Source organism: Centruroides vittatus, unplaced genomic scaffold (genome assembly GCF_030686945.1).
Source record: "Centruroides vittatus isolate TY-2023 unplaced genomic scaffold, ASM3068694v2 contig_357, whole genome shotgun sequence".
NCBI lineage: Eukaryota > Metazoa > Arthropoda > Arachnida > Scorpiones > Buthidae > Centruroides > Centruroides vittatus.
In genome coordinates this window covers 299,972-320,330 of record NW_027122180.1, presented here as the reverse complement: position 1 = coordinate 320,330, position 20,359 = coordinate 299,972, and the positions used below count along the sequence as shown (strand labels likewise).

The window sequence follows — 20,359 nt, the reverse complement described above, 5'->3', positions numbered from 1 at the left end:
TGATCATATTTGTTATTACTTTTATTTAATATAGTTCAGCTCCTTGTAAAATATGACTATTTCAAAGATCACAAAAATATTTACTAATAATATTGTAGATAAAGTGGTGAAATTAAAACATTTGTGTTGTGATTATAAGAATGATGAACACACAAAAGAAGTTTTGAAAACTACTGTGCCACAACTGCTAAAAATACTCAGAAACATCCATAAAAATAGCCATGGTCTCATAGTACCAATCAGCATTTATTCTGCATTCATGTTTTAATGAGTCCACCAATAACACATCTGAAGAATCTCAGAAATATTATGACCTTGCAAGCAGATGATATAACTTTAAACTTTCTTTTCCATGGTGAACATGTTTCTATTCCATGGATGCTTTCTTACAGAAGGGAAGAAGTGATGGAGCCACATCTCACTCCCAGTCACAATCTGGTCAAGGAAGCTCTAGCTTTGTTCTGCATACCATTGCAATAAACTCAACGATTCCATTATTTGTTTCTATTTGTGATAATCTGTTAATACACACATAATACCCATCTGCATACAACTTTGAATAATGATACCTGAAACATTATCTGTCTGTCCCATCTACCTGTTTAACACATGCAGCATTGACCACAGGCATCAAGGAATATGGATGGCTACTTTTCTGAATTCTAGTTAATCACATTCTGTCTGCCAGATGCAAACACAAAATCCCTCAGTGGTCAATTACCAATGTTGTTTGGTTGAGGTTGCATGGTTCTTAACTGATGAAGCATAGAACAAAAAAGGTATGGACTCATGTTCGAACTGCTCATTTATAATTTTTGTTTAGCTCCACGTGATGGTGATAGTGGTTCACGTATCAGGCGCCACAATATATTGTCCTGACATTACCTTCTCACTAGAAACTTCAATAAACTGTTGATAAATTTTGGCTTCTGGCACCTTATTCCACAAAAACTTCACAACTGATCACAACACTTCTACTTGAGACCATGTTTCCAGATGAGTTGCCAATTGCTTTGTCAGTGCAATCTTTTTACACACACAAACATGACATCATGTGATTGTGAGCACTAGTGCTCTCTCCTGACCAAACATGCACCATATTAGGCTAATACAATCTACCTGTTATATTCTGGACATGTAACCTTTTTCCAATCATCTCTTGTACCATACATAATGATATATCTATATATAGGTGATTTTAACTACATAGATATATATAGGTGATTTTGCATAATAATTTATAAATAAATTATTAAATTTAATATATTCTAATAAATATGTTTATCATATATTAATATATCAAAATTTTTCATGTACCTACAATTTATTGTAATAATAATAAATCAGCACGTCTTCCCAGTACTCATATAGAGTTATACATTGGCACGTATAGAACTTAAACAACTCCAAAGAAAAAAACAAACAACTTTAATAAAACATAACAAACACCATTCTATGTCATCTATAGAAAGACTAATTCTTTCTCAAAAGTCTAGAGACATTAGAGCTTAGAGTTTCAAATCACACTACATAATGCTGCCATTCTAAACACATGCCAAATAGAAAATTCTTAAATATAGATACATACATAAACTATGTAAACAAAATACTGTAATAGTTTGACCTGCAGTTATGCCTTGATCTTGGTCTGGCATAGTATTAATATTTGCTATTGGTATATAAGCCAAATTGTACAGTACATATTCAACCAATACAATAATAATATAAGGTAATGATATATCTGGCAATAATGTTTTTCAAAAACAATTTTTTATTTGAATTTCTTAGAATTTATAAATTAAATCAATTAATCTAATATTGAAGGCAAAATAAATTATGTTAAACTTTTTCACTGTTTAGAACACACAAATTTATTAAAAAATTATTTTAAATTTTATAATAGTAAGCTAATATTTAATATTTAAATAATGATTGATTAACTAATATTTCAAAGTTCATATTTACTGTAGTGTAAGCATATAAAAATTTCAAAATAAGGTATTCAGAAAAAAATGTACACATTCATTATGAAGTATAATTTATTCAAAACTTAATGCAAAATGGTAAGACTACTTGTGTGAATAGCATAATATATTGGCAAATTAGTAATAATTTGTTGCTAAACAGAGTCCTCAGTGTCATTTATGCTGAAGACAGATCTTAGCAGCTCAACAAATCCTAATATGAACTCCTGAGGTTTGATCAATAGCTGTTTGGAACTTTATCCAACCTTTTCTTCATTTGTTAATTAATCCGTTTGGTTTAATTTTGCATGCCATCTATTAGCATTAGCATAGACCAGTTCTGTATAATAAGCCAAAAATTGTTCAATTTATCAAAGTTTGAATATGTTTGGAAGGTTGTTTTTTTTGGACATAAAAATTGATGCCTAACTCAATCAGCTTTACTTGAGTTTAACATGCATAGTGAGCAATAGCCAGATGGGAAAAAATGCATCCTTTATTGTTTGTGTAGTGCTTTTGGATATAAAGAACTGATCTTTTTTTAATGTATTCAACTATGTCCTGGTTTACAGCTTCTTTCTTTTCATTTCATGAATAATGGCTCTGATGGTCATGATTGTTTAGTCTGACTATAAGCTAGGCTGGCAACTTTTGTCCAAATTTTGTCTTGTCATTCAATCTTCTCTTGTCATTGGTATAATCTTAATTCTTCTTTCTTTGCAAAGTTGTAGGATGAAGAATTAGGAAGGGATAGTAACTCTTGTCAGCCATGATTACATCAATTGTGAAAGGAGCATCTCTGGTACAGTACCTTTCGAACAGAGTGGATAGTTACTGCTGTTGCCTCTTTTTAAAGCTTTTTATTAACTTACTTTCTGTCCAGGTAAAAAGTTTCAATTCATCTACTTCCCAATTTCTGACCTAGTTGAAACTTTGCACACACATGTATTGCCAACAATAGTACATTTCTTAATAGTTTGCAAACATTTTTAACAATTAGCAAAAATTTAGCAAATAATTAAAATTTGTAAATAAAATCTGATAACTGATGGCACTACAACAATTGACTATTGTTTGCAGTCCTACATGTGGGAACAAACCTGAAGACAAAAAATTTGGTTATTGTGCCAAATAGTTAAAGTACACCTTTACTCTTTAAAAAAATATAAAAATTTTACATAAGATATTAGTCTTCACTACTTTTATTAACCACTGTATCAGCAATTTTGCAGGCCATAGAAGCTGTCGTGTTCAAGGTAGCATTCTGTCACCAAAGTAATTGAGAAGACTAATCACTCACTACATCAAATTCAAACAACTTAAAGCTTTTTTGAATCAAAACCAATTTCACAGAGAACAATATACATAAAATGAAATGCTAAACTAAGAAGAATTTTGATAGTTCAGTGTTACATACATATATATAACTAAAAAGTACAAAATAAAAAATATATTAAAACAAATTTTAAAGTAATGCTTTTTATTTAGATAAATGTACTAAAAAGTAAAAATACATTTTCTTCCGCTTTCATGGTATTTTTGGTATTATGCAACCAAAAAAGAAAAAGTGTTGGATGCTTCTGTTTAGAAATATTCTATGACCAAAAATAAAAGCATCCTGATCTAAATAAAAAGTGTTACTTTAAAATATTTTTTTATATATTTTTTTATTTGACTTGTGTTTGTTTCTGGTGTGGACTTTTTCTTTCTCATCACATATCCCATGTTAAACTCTTCATACATTGCTGGCCAACAAGTTGGAACTGAGACCAAATTTGGTATTGAGAGTATGCTTCAGACTGCATGTGTCTTTGTCTATTGCACCTTTGATTTATCTAAACCTGGCTTTATGCTGCTGTCAGAATTTTTTTCTGGTCTGTCCAGGATTTTGCAAATCCACCTTTACTTGAAACCTTCAGTCAGAAAATGTCTAATGATGTCTGGCTTTTTTCTTGTCTGGATGAAGCTCACAAGAAATTTATATTGTTTACCCCCATCTTTCTGTTTTTTTCCAGTTGTTATATTCTGTCTGTCCAGAGTAATTTTCAGCATTTAATATCAGTTGAAAGCAGACAACTTCTGTGTTCTAATTTACAGATTCATTCAACTCTTGTGCATGACCATGAATCTAAGAATACATATAGATTTGTACAGTTTTTTCTCAAATACCTTAGATTTAGATTTCAGATAGTGATGAATTTTATAAAAATAATTACTATCAGAAATTAATAATCCCTACAAATGTTCATTAATAATTTTATTTGGGTTAACAAAAATTATGCATAAAATTACCATTTTATTGCTCTTCCAAATAATTTAGCAAAATCCAGTTTTATATATTTTAATAATTTTAAGATTTTAATATTTCATGAGCAGTTATATATTATTAGTATTATAATAGTTACAAAAGTTTATCTAGATTATTGTAAATCTTTTAATCGAATTGCTGTAGCAATTTCATTAAAAATACATTAAATTTTTGGAGTTACAATATAATAATCTTGAAAATATTTCACTCTTAAACTTTAAATAAATATATTATTTTTATAGTGGCCATGTATTAGACAGAAAACCTAATGATTATGGATTTGGTCAACTAAAATTTGAAGTTGCATTTGATCTCTGTATAGTGTGGCTGATTGTGTTTTTATCATTATGTCGAGGCCCAAAATCATTGGGAAAGGTAATTTTCTTCAATTAAAAAAGAAAAATATATGTTAGAATAAGAATTGAATAAAAATAAATTAAAATAAACAAGCATTATTATTAATTATTAAATTGAAAAATAGAATATTGATTTTAATTTTTATAATAATTTATTGATTAATTTAGAACAGCAGCCTTTTTCAAACTTTTCCAATTAGAAACTGATAATAATTTGTTTCAACACCAACCTTAAATATATGAAAACATCAAGTGTTTCCTGATGTACCCCAAATTTGGCAGATTTGCATAGAATTATCACACCTTGTAGATTAAGTGATGAAATGGAGTCAGAGATCATGTTCAAAAATATATGGAAATGTATTTCAGACTTATAGTCATGAGGAAATATTTTACTCAACTTTTTAATCAACTGTGTTTTTAACTACTGTTGTATACAATTAATTTTTTACTTGTGTGTTATTGAAGATTTAAAATTGTTATTCAGAAGGTAAATGTATAGTCTTTGGTTAATAATTCGGTTGAGAGCAAGATTATGTTATGTATATATACCAGAAATTCTGCTTATCATTATGTCTGCACTTGCTGTTTGGTCTGATGAGGGACTATAAGTCTGAAATACATTTCCATATATTTTTGAACGTGATCTCTGACTCCATTTCATCACTTAATCTACAAGGTGTGATAAGTCTATGCAAATCTGCCAAATTTGGGCTACTTTATAAAGCATTAACCCAGACAAGAAGCAAGAATATTTACAAGGATTCAATCATTCAAGTGTGAATATTTCATAATAACTAGCATCTTATTAATTCCATGATTGTTGAACAATGTTATGTAATAAAACAGTTTATTTGAATAATATGATTTAAATTCTGTTTTTATGGAAAATTTAAAAACACCAAATTTATTTTTAAGATTTAAATATTTCAATGATTGATAATTTTTCCACACACTGACACAATGCTGTGAACCACAGTCTGAATTTTGGAAAATCCTGATTTAAAATTTAATATACAAATTTCAAATGTTTTTTCAATGTCTGTTTTTAAAGCTAATGTGTGATTTAACAAAAGATGGTTCTTTTCCTTCAGAAAATGAAAAAGTTTATTTATTAATTTTAATACTTCATTATAGGCAATTATGTCATTTTTTTTCTTTTACTTTTTTTTCATTGTTGTCATCCATTACTTCAAGAATCATATAATTAAATTATCTTCTTAATTAAATTATTCTTAAATTAACTTTGTGACATTTGGTAATCTGTTGGCAATTGCATCAACCTTGATTGATAGAAACAATCCTCGGGTTTTTGACAATAGAGTAAACAAGCTCATTAGACAAATGGATTTATACTATAAATAAACCTACCTCTCTAGCCTTTCAGGGACATTTTCTTATAGTTCTCAGATGATTGTCAAATTAAAGAGCAGATAATGTTACATTATACTACTGTTTGACAAAATTACATCATAATTTGAAGTAGAGCGGTGTTGGATTATTGAATTGAATTACATAGATACATTAATTCTACAGATATTAAGTGTTCAAAGTTGTTTCAGAATAAAGAGGATGTTGGATCAGAGAAGTTTGTCTATGATGATTTAAATTTTATGAAATCATTACCTTAATTAATATAAGAATTTTTATAATGTAGAATTTAAATAATGAAGTAAAATCCAGTAAAATGATACATGTTTAGTTCAGATTTTGTTAGCATAATAGATGAAATAAAACCTGTATGTAAATAAGACAAAACATTCTACATTTAAACTAGAGTTATCATTTTAAATGTATATAATTCTTTTAGTAATAAAATTCAGATTATAATGATGAAAAGAGCAAAAGTTTATATCTTACTAGAATTAATGCGTTATGAGTACTATCAAGTCACATGTCTTTATAGTTATTGGAACTGATTAACCATTCATTAGAAATGATTTTGAAAAGCTGAGTATTACATACTCAGTCTGCCAAGTTTGAATAACATTTTCACATATTAAACTGTTTCTAAACTTAATCTTCCTTCTCTATCACATCACTGTCATCTAGAAACATCATTGGCCTCATATTTTTCCTTCTCATGTTCTGTTACCTTTTACAGCATTGCTCTGTTGTTATACTGAACAGCAATAGTTAAGTGTTAGTTTAAACTTCAAATTAATGTAATATTCTGAATAATGGTATTAACCAAAACCCAAAAATTTATGTTATGTTACTATAATTTTCTTTCTAAAGAAAATTAAACATTTCAAAGTATAAAGTTACATTGTAATTATAAAAATGTTTTAATGAAGTAATTTACATTTTCTATTAGAAAATCATTACTGTTATATTTATTTTTGGATTATTCAGTTTATGTAATAATAATTTATTTATAACGGGTTTTTTCCATTTACAGGTTGTTTTAATTTTGGGTATTATGCCTTCTATACTGTTACTTCTTGTCACTATGAGAATAATAGAACAATGGGGTGAAGGGATTATGGAAATCCTTCCATCTTCTTGGAAAGTTTCCATGACTGATTCTCAAGTAAGAATTTTAAAATATGTATATAAATTATTTATTTACATCATTTTATTTTAAATAATTTAATGATTAGAATAATGAAAATCTAGTTATAATATGTAATTAATATACAGACACACACAGAAAAAAAATATAACTAGGGTCACTGTTATTAATATATCATTAATATATCAGCATTTGTGAAAAATTTTTAAATTTACATTATGAATATTTTCAATTTACTTTATACTTCACTTACACTCTATTAAAGGAAGTATAATAGAATAATTAATGCCTTAAATAATTAACTTAATAATTGCACAGTTATGTTTCAAGTTTTTCTAATAATTATTTTGGTTTTTGAAGAAATACCATAATAAGTGGAATGAAAATATTTGAAAAAATAAAATTTATTTACTTAAATTGTACGTTAAAAAAACAAAAAATAGAAACCATTAAACCCAATAGCAGTTTTTATTACTGTCCTGTTCAAATGAAGAGTTTTCTAATTATCCATTTGGGAAATTTGACTTAGCTGACTTGATCTTTTTAAATTAAAAGGATATATTGAAAAATGTAAGGAATCGAAAGTTTGTTAAAATATTGCTAATACTTGTATATAATCAAATATGTATGCTTTAAAGTTTCTTATATATGTATATTTCATCTTCATTTAAAATAACGATAGATACGGCAGATTATTCTTATTATAGTTATTATTATCACGTATTTAATGTTATCAAAATTAGTATAGTCAAGTGGAATAAGTGTACCCATTAGGTTACTAGACCTTTTCAAAATATCTCATCAGCTAATCAAAATTGATACCAATACATTGATTTGTAGCTCATAAATACTGTACAGGTATTGATAGTATTAAAGTTTGTTTCAACATGCTTGCTTCTATGGTTGCAACAATGGTTTGAAAGTCTGGATAAGTTTGGTCTTTTTTCTGACAGGGTGCAAATACAGTAATTTTTGTATTTAAAATCCAGTATTTATGAGTTTAAGATACAATATTTAAATGAATATTATAGAATGATAGGTGCAAATACACCAAGCTGTGAAGCATTTCACATCCATGTGTTTTGTTACAACAGGCTAGGGTGCCTTCACCACATAAAATTTTGACCATTGGGTTAAGTGCACCCATGTCAGTGGAGTAAATGCACTTCAATTTGTGTTTTACACATAGACTCTCAAACTAAGTCTGTATGTGGTAGAAGAAAGCACCACACTAGCAGTTAATTATTCTATCATTGTGAAGTTTCCAACAGAGTTTGTGTGTCCAACATTATGTTCAACAAGTTATCATTTTCAACTTTGATAAACATCCTCAGTATTTATCAAACTTCAGATCTTACTATAACCTGGAGTAAGGTGGTTCAAGACTGTCTTTTCAAGAGAAAATTACTCTCAAGCGATTTTATCTTATTTTGTAAATCACTTCACATTTTTGTTTTAACTAGGTGTAAATTACAATCAATAATGCTGATTTTACTGTTGCCTTTTAGTGTGCTATCATTAGTTCATTTGCTATGCATACACTTGCAGTGAAGTGCACTGAGGTCTGTATATGAGCAAAAGCTTGCTGTCACAGCTTTGACACACTTGTCCTGGCATTTGATTTTATTTGGATTTTCCTAGCTATTACAATGGAGGAGGCACTTACCTCCACTAGTAAGGATAAGTGCACCCTTCAGCATTATTTTTGAAAAACATATTCTGCCTTAACAAATGACATTCAACTGGGACCTGTGACATTCATGACCTATTGCTATAGAACCAGGTAAGTTATTTCTGTAATTGGTTTTTGAAATCAGATAATGTTTACTCTGTCTTACTGGCTGAAACTTTCAAATTTTAGAATTGAGGTGCATTTACCCCATCTGACCTTATGTCCTAAAACTTCTAAATTAAAATACAGTTATAAAACACTTCTTATTGTAATCGTGATTTGACTATTGTTATAATTATCTTTAGGTAAATATACGATGTTAAGTTTACTTTATAGTAGATGAATCATATTTACAATCTAACCAGAGACACATTTCAGAATCAGTGATAATGGGATCTAAAACTGATTGAACTTTTGTTATATTTAAAAATTTCTTTATTTATTGTTGTATAAATTGGATGATATTTATTTATATTAATGTGTTAATAAGATTGATCTATTCAAAGGTTGATTCTACAACCAAATATTAAAGACAGGCAAAACTGAAAACAGCACCAAAATCAGATATCTGGTTACCCTACATTTTATGCCATCAGCCCCAACATACGACTGATAATGTGCAATTGCTATCAATTATCAGTTATTGTTATCAGAGTTAACCATTGCTTTAAATGTTAAACATTTATTATTATTTGCTCACAATATACTATTATAAATTGTGGCATTTGTTATGTCAATTACATTCTAGATTTGGTTACAGGCAGTAACAATATTGAATGAATTATATATTAATTAATAACAATAACTATAATTACCATAATAAATTTTCAAGTTACACATTGTATAACTGTTTTAAGCTATGTCCTTTTAATATCAAAGTCAATAAAACCAGAATTTCAATTAATTGTAATCTTAATTATTTTTTCTGTTTAATGTTACCAGTCAGTTATTGTTATCAATATAGGCATGTCTAAAAGTGATTACAATAATTAGATTGTGATATACTGTACTATACTTTAAATACTTTTGTCATTTGTATAAAATTTTGTTTTCTTCAAATAAATTAATTAGCAGTAAGAATAATAAGTACTTTTAATATAATTGAAACATTCCAGCAGTTAAAGATTGTTCAAAATTACTACAAGAATAGTAAGATGATTTAGTAATATATCAGTAGTGGATCCTGGGGTAAATCTTAAGGACCTACTTTTCATTCATTTAATACAGATACATTAGAAGCTTTATTGCTTTAATGATTATTTAAAATAAACTAAACTATACAAACTTACAACATAAAAATGTAACAAAGTTAAAAGATGATAATGCTAAAATATTGACATTCTTATTGCTGCCCTTTTGGATTCACTACTGAATAATATTAATTAATGTAATTGTACCAATATTATTGAAATTTGTTATTGGCAAAGTTAAAGTTATAGTTAAAAATTAGATTTATTTGAAGTTATTATAAATACTTATAAATATATTATATCTTTTACAATTTTTTTTGTATTTATAAAAATAAATAATAAATATTTTAAATTTTCAGTCATGGTTAATTGCTGCAAGAGAAGTTTTTTTAACATGGGGATTGTTTGGTGCTGTTGCATTACAGTTGTGTAGTCATAATAAATTTACTGCCAAAATTAACAAGTAAGAAACTGTTAATTTTTATATTCATTTATGTTACATCTCTTCATAAAGTTTGATATGTTTTAATTGTTAATATCAAATTGGAGATTCTTAAATGCTACCAAAATTTATTCAGAATATTTTTTCATATAAAATTTAAATTGCTATAATTTCGTGTGGATAACTAGCTGTGGTGTATAACCAGCATCTACTTTCTAATTTATCATACTTTTAAAAGTTACTGAAGTTACAGCACCAGTAGATATTTCACTTTAAAAAAAAATGTATGAAATAAAAAAAATGTATTTTAAAAATATAAGTACAGTGGTGTCTTGTACTTCAAATTTAATTCATTCCAGGAGGTGTTTGAACTTCAAATTATTCAAAGTCTGAATCAATTTTTCCCATTAGAATAATGGAAAGTGAATTAATCCATTCCTAGACCCTGAGTACTATCCATTTCAATAAACTTAAAACACCAAATACACATAACTAAGGTAAAAATAACACAATTAAATGCCTTAATAATAAATTAAAACAATAACTATAATTACCATAATAAATTTACAAGTTACACATTAGATAAATACTGTGTAATAAAATAAAAACTACATTTATTGGATGCACATGATGGACTCCTGCATCTTAACATAAATATGTGATTGAATTATAAACAAGTGAGATTTTATCACTTGTTTAGAATCTTATTTTATTCTTTACTTCACATTATGACTTGATTTCATCCAAACAGAATGTCTTAAGATAAAAGCATATCAAGCATACTGTATTATGCTTTATAACTTTTGAAAAGGATATAATGCAGTACAAACAGTAAAAACAATTGTAATGTGTATGGGAAAGATGCTCCTAAACTTTGAACATGTCAAATGTGGTTTAAAAAGTTCTGTTAGGGAAATTTTGAGCTAAAGGATACAAAACAAGGGTTGCCCTAAATCTGTTGACAAAGAAAACTTGCAGGAAGAAATTGTTAAAAATCAATAAATAACACACTACACAGTATATATAACCAAACACACTAAAAATAAAGCCAACTGAAAACATACAAGCATAATGCAAAAGTGAGAGAAGAGTTGGACACATAACAGATTGCATTTATGCTTTGAACATATTTTTTCACTGCATGCAGAGTTTGAACTTTGAAGCATCATTTGAACTCCAAGATGAATTTTTGTTAAATTTTTTATTTGAAGTATAAATTACCATTGTACTTATTAGTATAAAACTAAAATGAGAAGTTTGATTGAATTTGGGAATCTGTAAATAAGAAAATATAGTTTTCTGTAAATTGAAAAATGTTTGGTAGATTCTTTTTATAATAAAACTAGTAGAATTTAATATGTATTTTTAAATGCAGTATGATCCTGATTTATGAGCATACATAATTTCTGAAAAGCACACACAAGAATATCTCTTATAAATCAAAATTTTATTTATTTATATATATGGTGATGCCTCTTTGACAAAATCTTGTACAGAGAGATTTTTTGTTGTTTTGTAATGTCAAAATTTGTATCTTGTTCTGGCATAGCTTAGTCACCATAATATCTTTCCTAAATAACATTAAAAAACATACCATTTATTTATCAACCAATGATTCTAAGTAAAATAAAATAAATGAAAATGTTGATTATTATTCACCAATACAAAAGGAACTAATACAAAAGTAATAATAAGTAAATAAGTAAATATAACAGTAATAAGTAAATAAGTAATAAGTAAATAAGTAGTAAGTAACTTAATACTTATTAAGTAATAAGTAAATAAGAAGTAATAAGTAATAACAGTAATAAGTAAATAAGAAACTATCAGACTTTTCCAAGCTATTATAGACTACAGATAGTGAAAAATGAGAGATTAAATTATTTTTTATGCATTTACTTACATCATATGCATTAAAATGTATGCTTTTAAATATAACATATTTATAAAAGTGTAAATCTAAATCCTATTCAACTTGCCTTTCCTGAAGCAAAAACTTTTTAGAATAAAATTACTTTCTTTTCAATAACTGGAATGAATTACTAAATACGTTCAACAAAACCTTTAACATCCAGTAACAAAAATTTTAATCTAAAATCTTTGATGGACAAATTTTGGAATATCATTGTTGACCTGATTTGCATCAGGTCAACAATGATATTCTAAGATCACGTTTAAGATCGAAAACGTTTGTCAAAATTTTTACATTAAAATTTTCATTACTGGGTGTTAAAGGTTTTATTGAATGTGTTTAACTGTTTAGAAAATGGAAATGCTTTCAGCTTGTATGCTCTTTGTTAGAAGTCAATTAGAGAAATAAATTTCTCTTGATTGCTGATATTAGATATACAGGCATCTGATATCAGGAGTTAAGAACTGAAGATCAACTTTCATTTTCAGATCATTTGTTGAAGAGAATGGTTTATAAAGAGAAAAGAATCTGATTTTTGACAAGTGATCTGAAGATAAGATTTGATCTCAAAAATGTTTGAAAATGCATATTGTTTTCAGTGGACTTCTTTATTTTAAGAAACTTTTATTTTTAAAGAATATTTTTTATTTTGCTTTTACTTAAATTTATTGTAAGGAATACTAAAGATGATGTACTAATGAAAGTTATTTTTTATTAATTAAGAATATTAAAATAAGTTAAATATTCGTTTTTAATTTTCTGCATTTAATATAAATAAATTATACAAATTTCTTGATGATCCTTTGCTTGCTCAAATATTAACAGCGTTAATATATTTTGACAGAAACGTAGCTATTTTAAGTGTTGCTTCAATTTCAATACTTTTAATATCATCGTTGCTATTTGCAAGTATTATGAATATTTTTCCTGCTAATGGACTTAATTTTCTGCCTACTTCTTATGGTAAGTATAATTTTTAGATGTTTTAATATTATCTTTTTATTATGATTTATTCATATACAATGTATTATGTAAAGATCTAACTCCTAATTTTTAAAATTAATTTTATTTTATTACTGTAATAAAAACTAACTCTACTATCAAACTATTGGTAAATATTTATTAACTGCTTTTGGAATATTATGTGACAAAGTCCAAAAAGCAGTTAATAAATATTTGGTATTATTTTCAAATTAATATGCCCCATAAAAACATAAACAATTGATAACAATAAATAAATATAATATATGTAAATTAAAATCTAAGACACAAGATAAAAAATTACGAAACGTATAAAAATTTATAAACTGTATATAATTAAAAGTAATCAGATAAAAACAAAATACGGATATATAATATACAAAATATGACATAAACAGTGTGATTTGTTATTCAATACATCAGAAACAAAAATCATTGTTGCCCAAGGGTTGAGACCTTAGCTTTACATAATGTTTTTGTAAAACACTTCTATCTCCTTGTAACACATTGTAATGATTACTTGCATACTCAAACATCTGTGTTATGTAATTTATGATCAACCTCCAAGCAGGGCTATCAAGAACTTGTAAGTGCCCAGGAGTAGATCAAGCCCCTTCTTCTCCTTGGTGGGCTGCTTTTGCTATTTTTTTTTTTTTTTTTTTTTTTTTTTTTTTTTTTTTTTTTTTTTTTTTTTTGAACAAATGAAATGCATAGAATGTTTTTTTTATTAATAAAAAGCAGTCTCAAAGATTTTATTTTTTATAGTTAAAATAATAATAATTTACAGGGGTAGGGGTGGGGTAATAATTTACAGGTGTCTAAGTTTTCTCTGGCTTATTCTCTTTTGATGGCAGTCTCCAAGGCTTGTGCCTTCTGATATTTTTGGAGAATGTTACCTAATTTTTTACATCATTATTTTTTCATTAGCTTTTTAAAATTATTAAATAGAAGATGGAAAATGGATTTTTTCACTACTTAGTTTATGATGGTCACATTTTAAAATTTGTTGGAAGCCATTATTATATTCTATTTTAGGGAATGTTCAATAATGCTTTCACTTTTTCCATTACTAATAGTAAAAGTATTTGTGATGTTATATTGTTGTTGATATCTTTATTGCTGGTAGAAATATATTTTTGATACCTTATATTTAAAATATTGAGAAAAATATTAATGACTCATATTTATAGTCATATTTATAGTCATTAATATAGTCATATTTATATTTATATGAATATACAGTGGAACCTCGCTTAACAAGCACCTCGTATAATGAGTGTTTTGCATAACGAGCAAAATAAATTGTGAAAAAATGACTCGCTTAACAAGCGAATTTTCGCATAACGAGTGGCTAGGAGAGGGGAAGTCGAGATTGTGCGCATGCTCCATCTAGCACTTGTTCAGCTAGCATCTTAGTGTCACTTGTGATCACACATTTTTCCAAACTTTTTCCAACACATATTATGTATAAACATCAACAACCATAGCCTGTTATATAATAAACACGCCAAACGATATGCCAAATTCTTGGGTTATGTAAAGCTATAATTAAATATTAGAAATTAATTAATTTGACTAGAAGTAGGCAGTTATGCTGCCATCTCATATTAAATTTAATGACCAATTCCAAATTAAATTTTAGAAACGTCTGAATTAAAAATTAACTATTTATAATTATTAAATTTAATATGAGATGGAAGCATAGCTGCCTACCTCTAGTCAGATTAATTAATTTCTAATATTTAATTAAAGCCTTTACATAGCCCAAGAATTTGGCATATCATTTGGTGTGTTTATCAAACATATCTGTGTTTTCTTTTTTTTTTGTTTGTTTTCTGCAAATTAAATTCGCATTTCAGGTTGGTTCATTCCGCACTATAAGAAAAGATGCTGATTCACGCTTTTTAACAATGTTTATTGTATAATTTTTTTTTGAATAAACATTATACATAAAATATTTGAGTATATTTTTCGGTGTGGAACTCTTTATTGTATTTTACATTAATTTCTATGGGAAAAATTGTTTCGCTTGATGAGTGTTTCGCATTATGAGTAAGACTCTGGAACGAATTATGCTCGTTAAGCAAGGTTCCACTGTATAAGTGTTTTCCTTTTTAATTAATAAAATAAGTATAACCTATGTGTATTGAGGCTTCAAAGCTCTCTACCTTTCCACTGTTTCTACTAACTTGTTTGATAAAGCTAGTAAATGACATTCATGGAAGAAGTAGATTCACTTCTTCCAGGAATATGTCATCTATCAACATTATCAAACAAGTCAGTGTATCTAGTGGAGAATTATCAAATACATTGGTGGAAAAAGTAGTTGTGGAGTATTATTAAACATGCTGTTAATATAAAAATAAATATGTAAGATAGATATATTTTAATTATGCATGCTTATTTTCTTAATTTTATTAATACTAATTATATATACAGTTAAGAAATTGTTATAGTTTTTTGTAACTGTTTAAATTTGTTTTTTTTAAATAGAAAGTGAAGATTATGTTAAAGTTCTTAAAAAGTTTCCAACTATAAGACATCAGATGCAAAATGTCTCAGTAATAAATTATATTGTTGGAAATGGATTTATTGTTCCTAAACAAAGCAGATTTACAAGTGGTTATCAAGTAATTCGATTTGCTACCGAAGTTTTTCCAGCATCATTGGCAGTTGAAGGAATACAAAGAATATCTTCATTTTGGGCTATTTGTTTTTATGCAATGATGATTCTTTTTGGGCTTGGTCAACAGGTAAACTTAATTACAAATTGAAAAATTTATAATTAAACTACATATTTAATATTGATAACTCTCGGTTTTTTAATTCTGTACAATATGATAATTTATAATAAATTTGTAGATTTAAGTCTATAAAATTTAAAAATTAGCGTTTTTAAATAATTTATTACAGAATTAATAAACTTAAAATTTGTTTTATTGGCATTCACTAACTTACATTGAAAAACTGATTCTCAAGGTAGGTTAGTGAACTTAAAAAGATTTTAAGTTTGTGTATTTCAAGAAATTGGAGTTTTATTCATTATTTACTTATTGTATTTATTGGTATATATTTTTAGTAACTCATCACGTTGTTTGTTTCCAAATGTCATGACACAGGCTGACCTCTGCTATTTCTCACAATCCTCTGCTCTCTTCCTAGCCCGTGCAATTTGGTCAATATATTTCAAATGAGGATATCTTCATCCTTGTTGGCCATTGACCATACACTGCAGTAGCATTCCTTTCAGTTATTTTTATGAAACCTAAGTGTCCTGTTGTCTGATTCTGTGATCAAGATCTTTTAAAATGGACAGATTAGTATGTCATACTGTCCTTGGAATTTGAAGCATTCTTCTCTAGCATATCATTTTAAAAGCTTTAATACATTTCTTACATGAAGCATTTATTTTTCATGTCTCTGATCCATATTTTGCTATTGGAATGACTAAAGTTTTTTACTAATTTCAGTTTTGTATATTTGTAATATGTCTTTTTCCAAATTTTTTTTCTAATTTTCTTATTGAAGTTTTGACAATTGTTATTTTCCTCTTTATTTCTCTTGCACAACTTTCATCATTATAAATTAATGATTTTAGGTATATTCATTTTTTCTAAAGGAATACAACTGATTTTGATAAACAAATATCTTTTTGAAAAAAATCATCATATGGCATTTAGAATGGTTGAGCTTGAGACCAATGCGAGCACTTTGTCTCAATACACTGTAAAAGGACTGCCATTTCTGTCTGTCATGATATCAATAATGTCATATCATCAGCATATCAGAGATTGCTCTTATTTTCACTGATATTCCACCACTCCAATTATCTTTGCTTTCCAGATATCAATTGTTCATATGTAAAACAACATATTTTATTAACATATTATATTAAAAAATTTATTAGATATTTTTACTTTAGTTGATTATCAAATTTTTATATAGAAATTAAACAATGTCATATATTAAAAATATATGTATTTATCAAGTAGTACTGTATTGGTAAGAGATTAAAATTATTATAAGTTTTTTAAGTCTAATTCCTACAACAACATATAAACATAATTTTTTCTTATTATAGTGGAAGTTCATTAATCTGGCACCTGATAATCCAGAATGTTGGTGTGGCTATCTGTCATATTCTTTTAATATATTTTATTGATTGTAATTATAATTTTTCTCAAATTTAACCATAGCATTTAATTTTTCTCTTCACTATCATTTATTTTTACTTCCTGTTTAAGAATTCTAAACAATATCCTTTCCAGGAGGTACTTACCCTGTTTTTGTTCTTAATATTTCATGATGAGCTTATATTATGGAGAGTCAATGTGTGGAAATTAACTTTTATGGAAGTGTTTTTCTGTTGAGAGCCCTATATTTGTGAATGAACTTTTTTTATATAGAATGGAATTTTTTTCAAGAAGATCTGTATGCATATTAAGGGTTACTAAATCCCAAACAGTTTCAGAACAAAAATCCTACTGGACCCAACTGAGGAATGGTGTGTAAGTCAAATTTTTCTAAACTTTCTTATTAACTTTCCATGGATATTATTGAGTATTGGTCATTGTATGGTGCTTCCTACCTGACTTCTTTGGATGTTTTGTACTATATATTTTTTCTTTTTTTACTAACTAATTAGCTTTGAATTTATTGTTCAGGTCTCATTCATATGTATAGTGTGAAAACATTATACTTGCCAGCCCCACATGAATTGCAGTAAATATATCATATAATGGATTCTTCTTGTACTAGTTTTTTTTTTATTCACCAATTTGGTTAAGATTATATATGTTATCAGATTTCATAGTTATCTGATCAAGATAATTATGGTACTATCCTTTTCTATAAGATGCTTTTGGGTTTCTTCTTGAATTATAATTTCAGAGGACACCAGCCTGGAACTGACTTTATAATTTATTCAACTTATTAAAAATTCTTTGTGTCCTCTCTGTTGTCATTATTGGGAAATAAAATTCATGCTTTTTTTGAGAACTTACATTAGTAGTATGGAACCCTCTGAAAAGTAACCAATTCCAACTAATCTAATAATAATTCAGCATGGTAGTATTCCTTGAATTGGAATTTGTTTGGACATAGTGCACTAAATATCCCAGCAATAATGTGTTGTTAACATTTTTGCTGGTTTTTCAATCAATCTTGGCTTTTAAATAATTTATTACAGAATTAATAAACTTAAAATTTGTTTTATTGATATTCACTAACTTACATTGAGAAACTTATTCTCAAGACAGGTTAGTGAACTTAAAAAGATTTTAAGTTTATTAATTTCAAGAAATTTAGTCATGACTAAGTCATGACCATATCATTTTCATGACTTAAAGAGCATGTGTAAACAAATACGAAGCTTGCAGCAGCAATCACTAGTACAAAATGTACAGCAATGTCTGCAACATTTAAATTGAATATAACTTATCAAATTTTGCAAAAATACAAAAATGTCTGGTAATTTGACATCATTATGGTCCTGTAAGTGCTGTATTAATGAACTTTCACTGTTAAGGAATAATTCCAAAATGTTGGCTTTTTTCTTTTTTAAAAATATTAAAATTAAAAGTTTGACCATTTACAAAATATTAAATATAATTCTTAAGATTATTTCTATTCTAATTTTTTATTTTCTAGATTGTGTTGTGGAGCTGTGTTGTTGAATCATTTATTTCTATGAAATATAAATTATTAAAATCATGGCAGTCTACAATAACATTCATCATGTGCAATATTGCATTTTTATTAGGTTTACCAATCACTTCTAATGTGAGTATATGTTTTTCATAATAATAATTATTATAATATTTTACAAAATTTAATGGTTGTTCAGTTATATTATCCAAAAATGATAAATAATTTTATAAATACATAACACTATGAATTTTGTAAATAAGAGATTCAAAAATGTAGGCATCTGGCATTTTATTATAAAAAATAAGAAGAAATAAACATTTTCAACTATAATATTAACCATTTTCAGATTACAAAAACCAATTTAGAACATAATGACTAAATCATAAATATAAAACAAAATATTGTTTGTTTAATAAAATGCTGTCTAAAGATTTTTGAATTATTTTCTACATATACCTGTAATAAATTTAATATTTTCTTATTTAGCTCTGTAGACATATAACATAAATAACATTACAGATTGAAAATCTATTCTAATTTTCAACTAATTATGCTATAATATGACAGATATGAAACAGTAAATGACATTAAAAATAAAATTAGAATTTTTTAAATAAATTATTGAGTAAACATAACAGTGACAATATAGTTTGAACCAGTTAGAAGAATTATATAAACATTGATACTTGTGACAATTATGTAGTAAGACCAAAAATTTTCAGCCTGACACTATTAAACAATAGGTGGAATCTTATTTTGTCATTGGATGATCAATTGATCTGTTAATAAATTCAAATAAAAATTTTATTGAAATCCATTAAATTGTTACTGAGATATTGTTGATTTAACATGCATAGTAGAAAGAATTATGAAAATGCTTAAAATAGAGTATCAAGATGTGATTAAATTTTTAATAAAAGAAGGAAAAAGTCCATTGGAGATTAAAGAGCTCTTTGGTGCTGTTTATGGAGACTTTTCTCCTGTATATTCTACTGTAAAAGGGGCAAAAACATTCTCACTTGTTTTAAAAATGCTGGTTTATAGGTTTTGGGTTTTTTTTTTAAATTTTGATTATATACTATTAGAAATAAACAATATGTAAATAAATTATCAACCATTCAGGTTGTTAAATAAGGTAATATTGATGAATTTAAATTAAAAATATGTATTGATGATTTAGAGATTGTGGATTAGATAAAAAAAATATATAACTGTGATACAAATATATAAAATTAATAAAATTTCCAATAACATATATTTTAATCTTTATATTTAAGATATGAATGTAAAGCATATTTCTGGATATAAATAAGGAAAATGTTTTGTTTTTAGGTGAAATTATCCATAACTGGAAATAATTTGAATTATAG

At 26.7% G+C, this 20,359-nt stretch overlaps 1 protein-coding gene across 6 annotated transcripts in view; it reads left to right on the top strand.

Moving 5' to 3' along the window:
- LOC136974805 (sodium-dependent transporter bedraggled-like) overlaps nucleotides 1-20,359 on the top strand; it is a 69,120-nt gene that overhangs the window by 42,511 nt on the left and 6,250 nt on the right. For all 6 annotated transcript variants that reach the window (XM_067269750.1, XM_067269747.1, XM_067269748.1 and 3 more), the window contains exons 6-11: nucleotides 4,515-4,647; nucleotides 7,030-7,161; nucleotides 10,365-10,468; nucleotides 13,204-13,322; nucleotides 15,834-16,093; nucleotides 18,990-19,121. In XM_067269750.1, coding sequence (XP_067125851.1) covers nucleotides 4,515-4,647; nucleotides 7,030-7,161; nucleotides 10,365-10,468; nucleotides 13,204-13,322; nucleotides 15,834-16,093; nucleotides 18,990-19,121 — 880 coding nt within the window. The remainder of the gene's footprint in view (nucleotides 1-4,514; nucleotides 4,648-7,029; nucleotides 7,162-10,364; nucleotides 10,469-13,203; nucleotides 13,323-15,833; nucleotides 16,094-18,989; nucleotides 19,122-20,359) is intronic.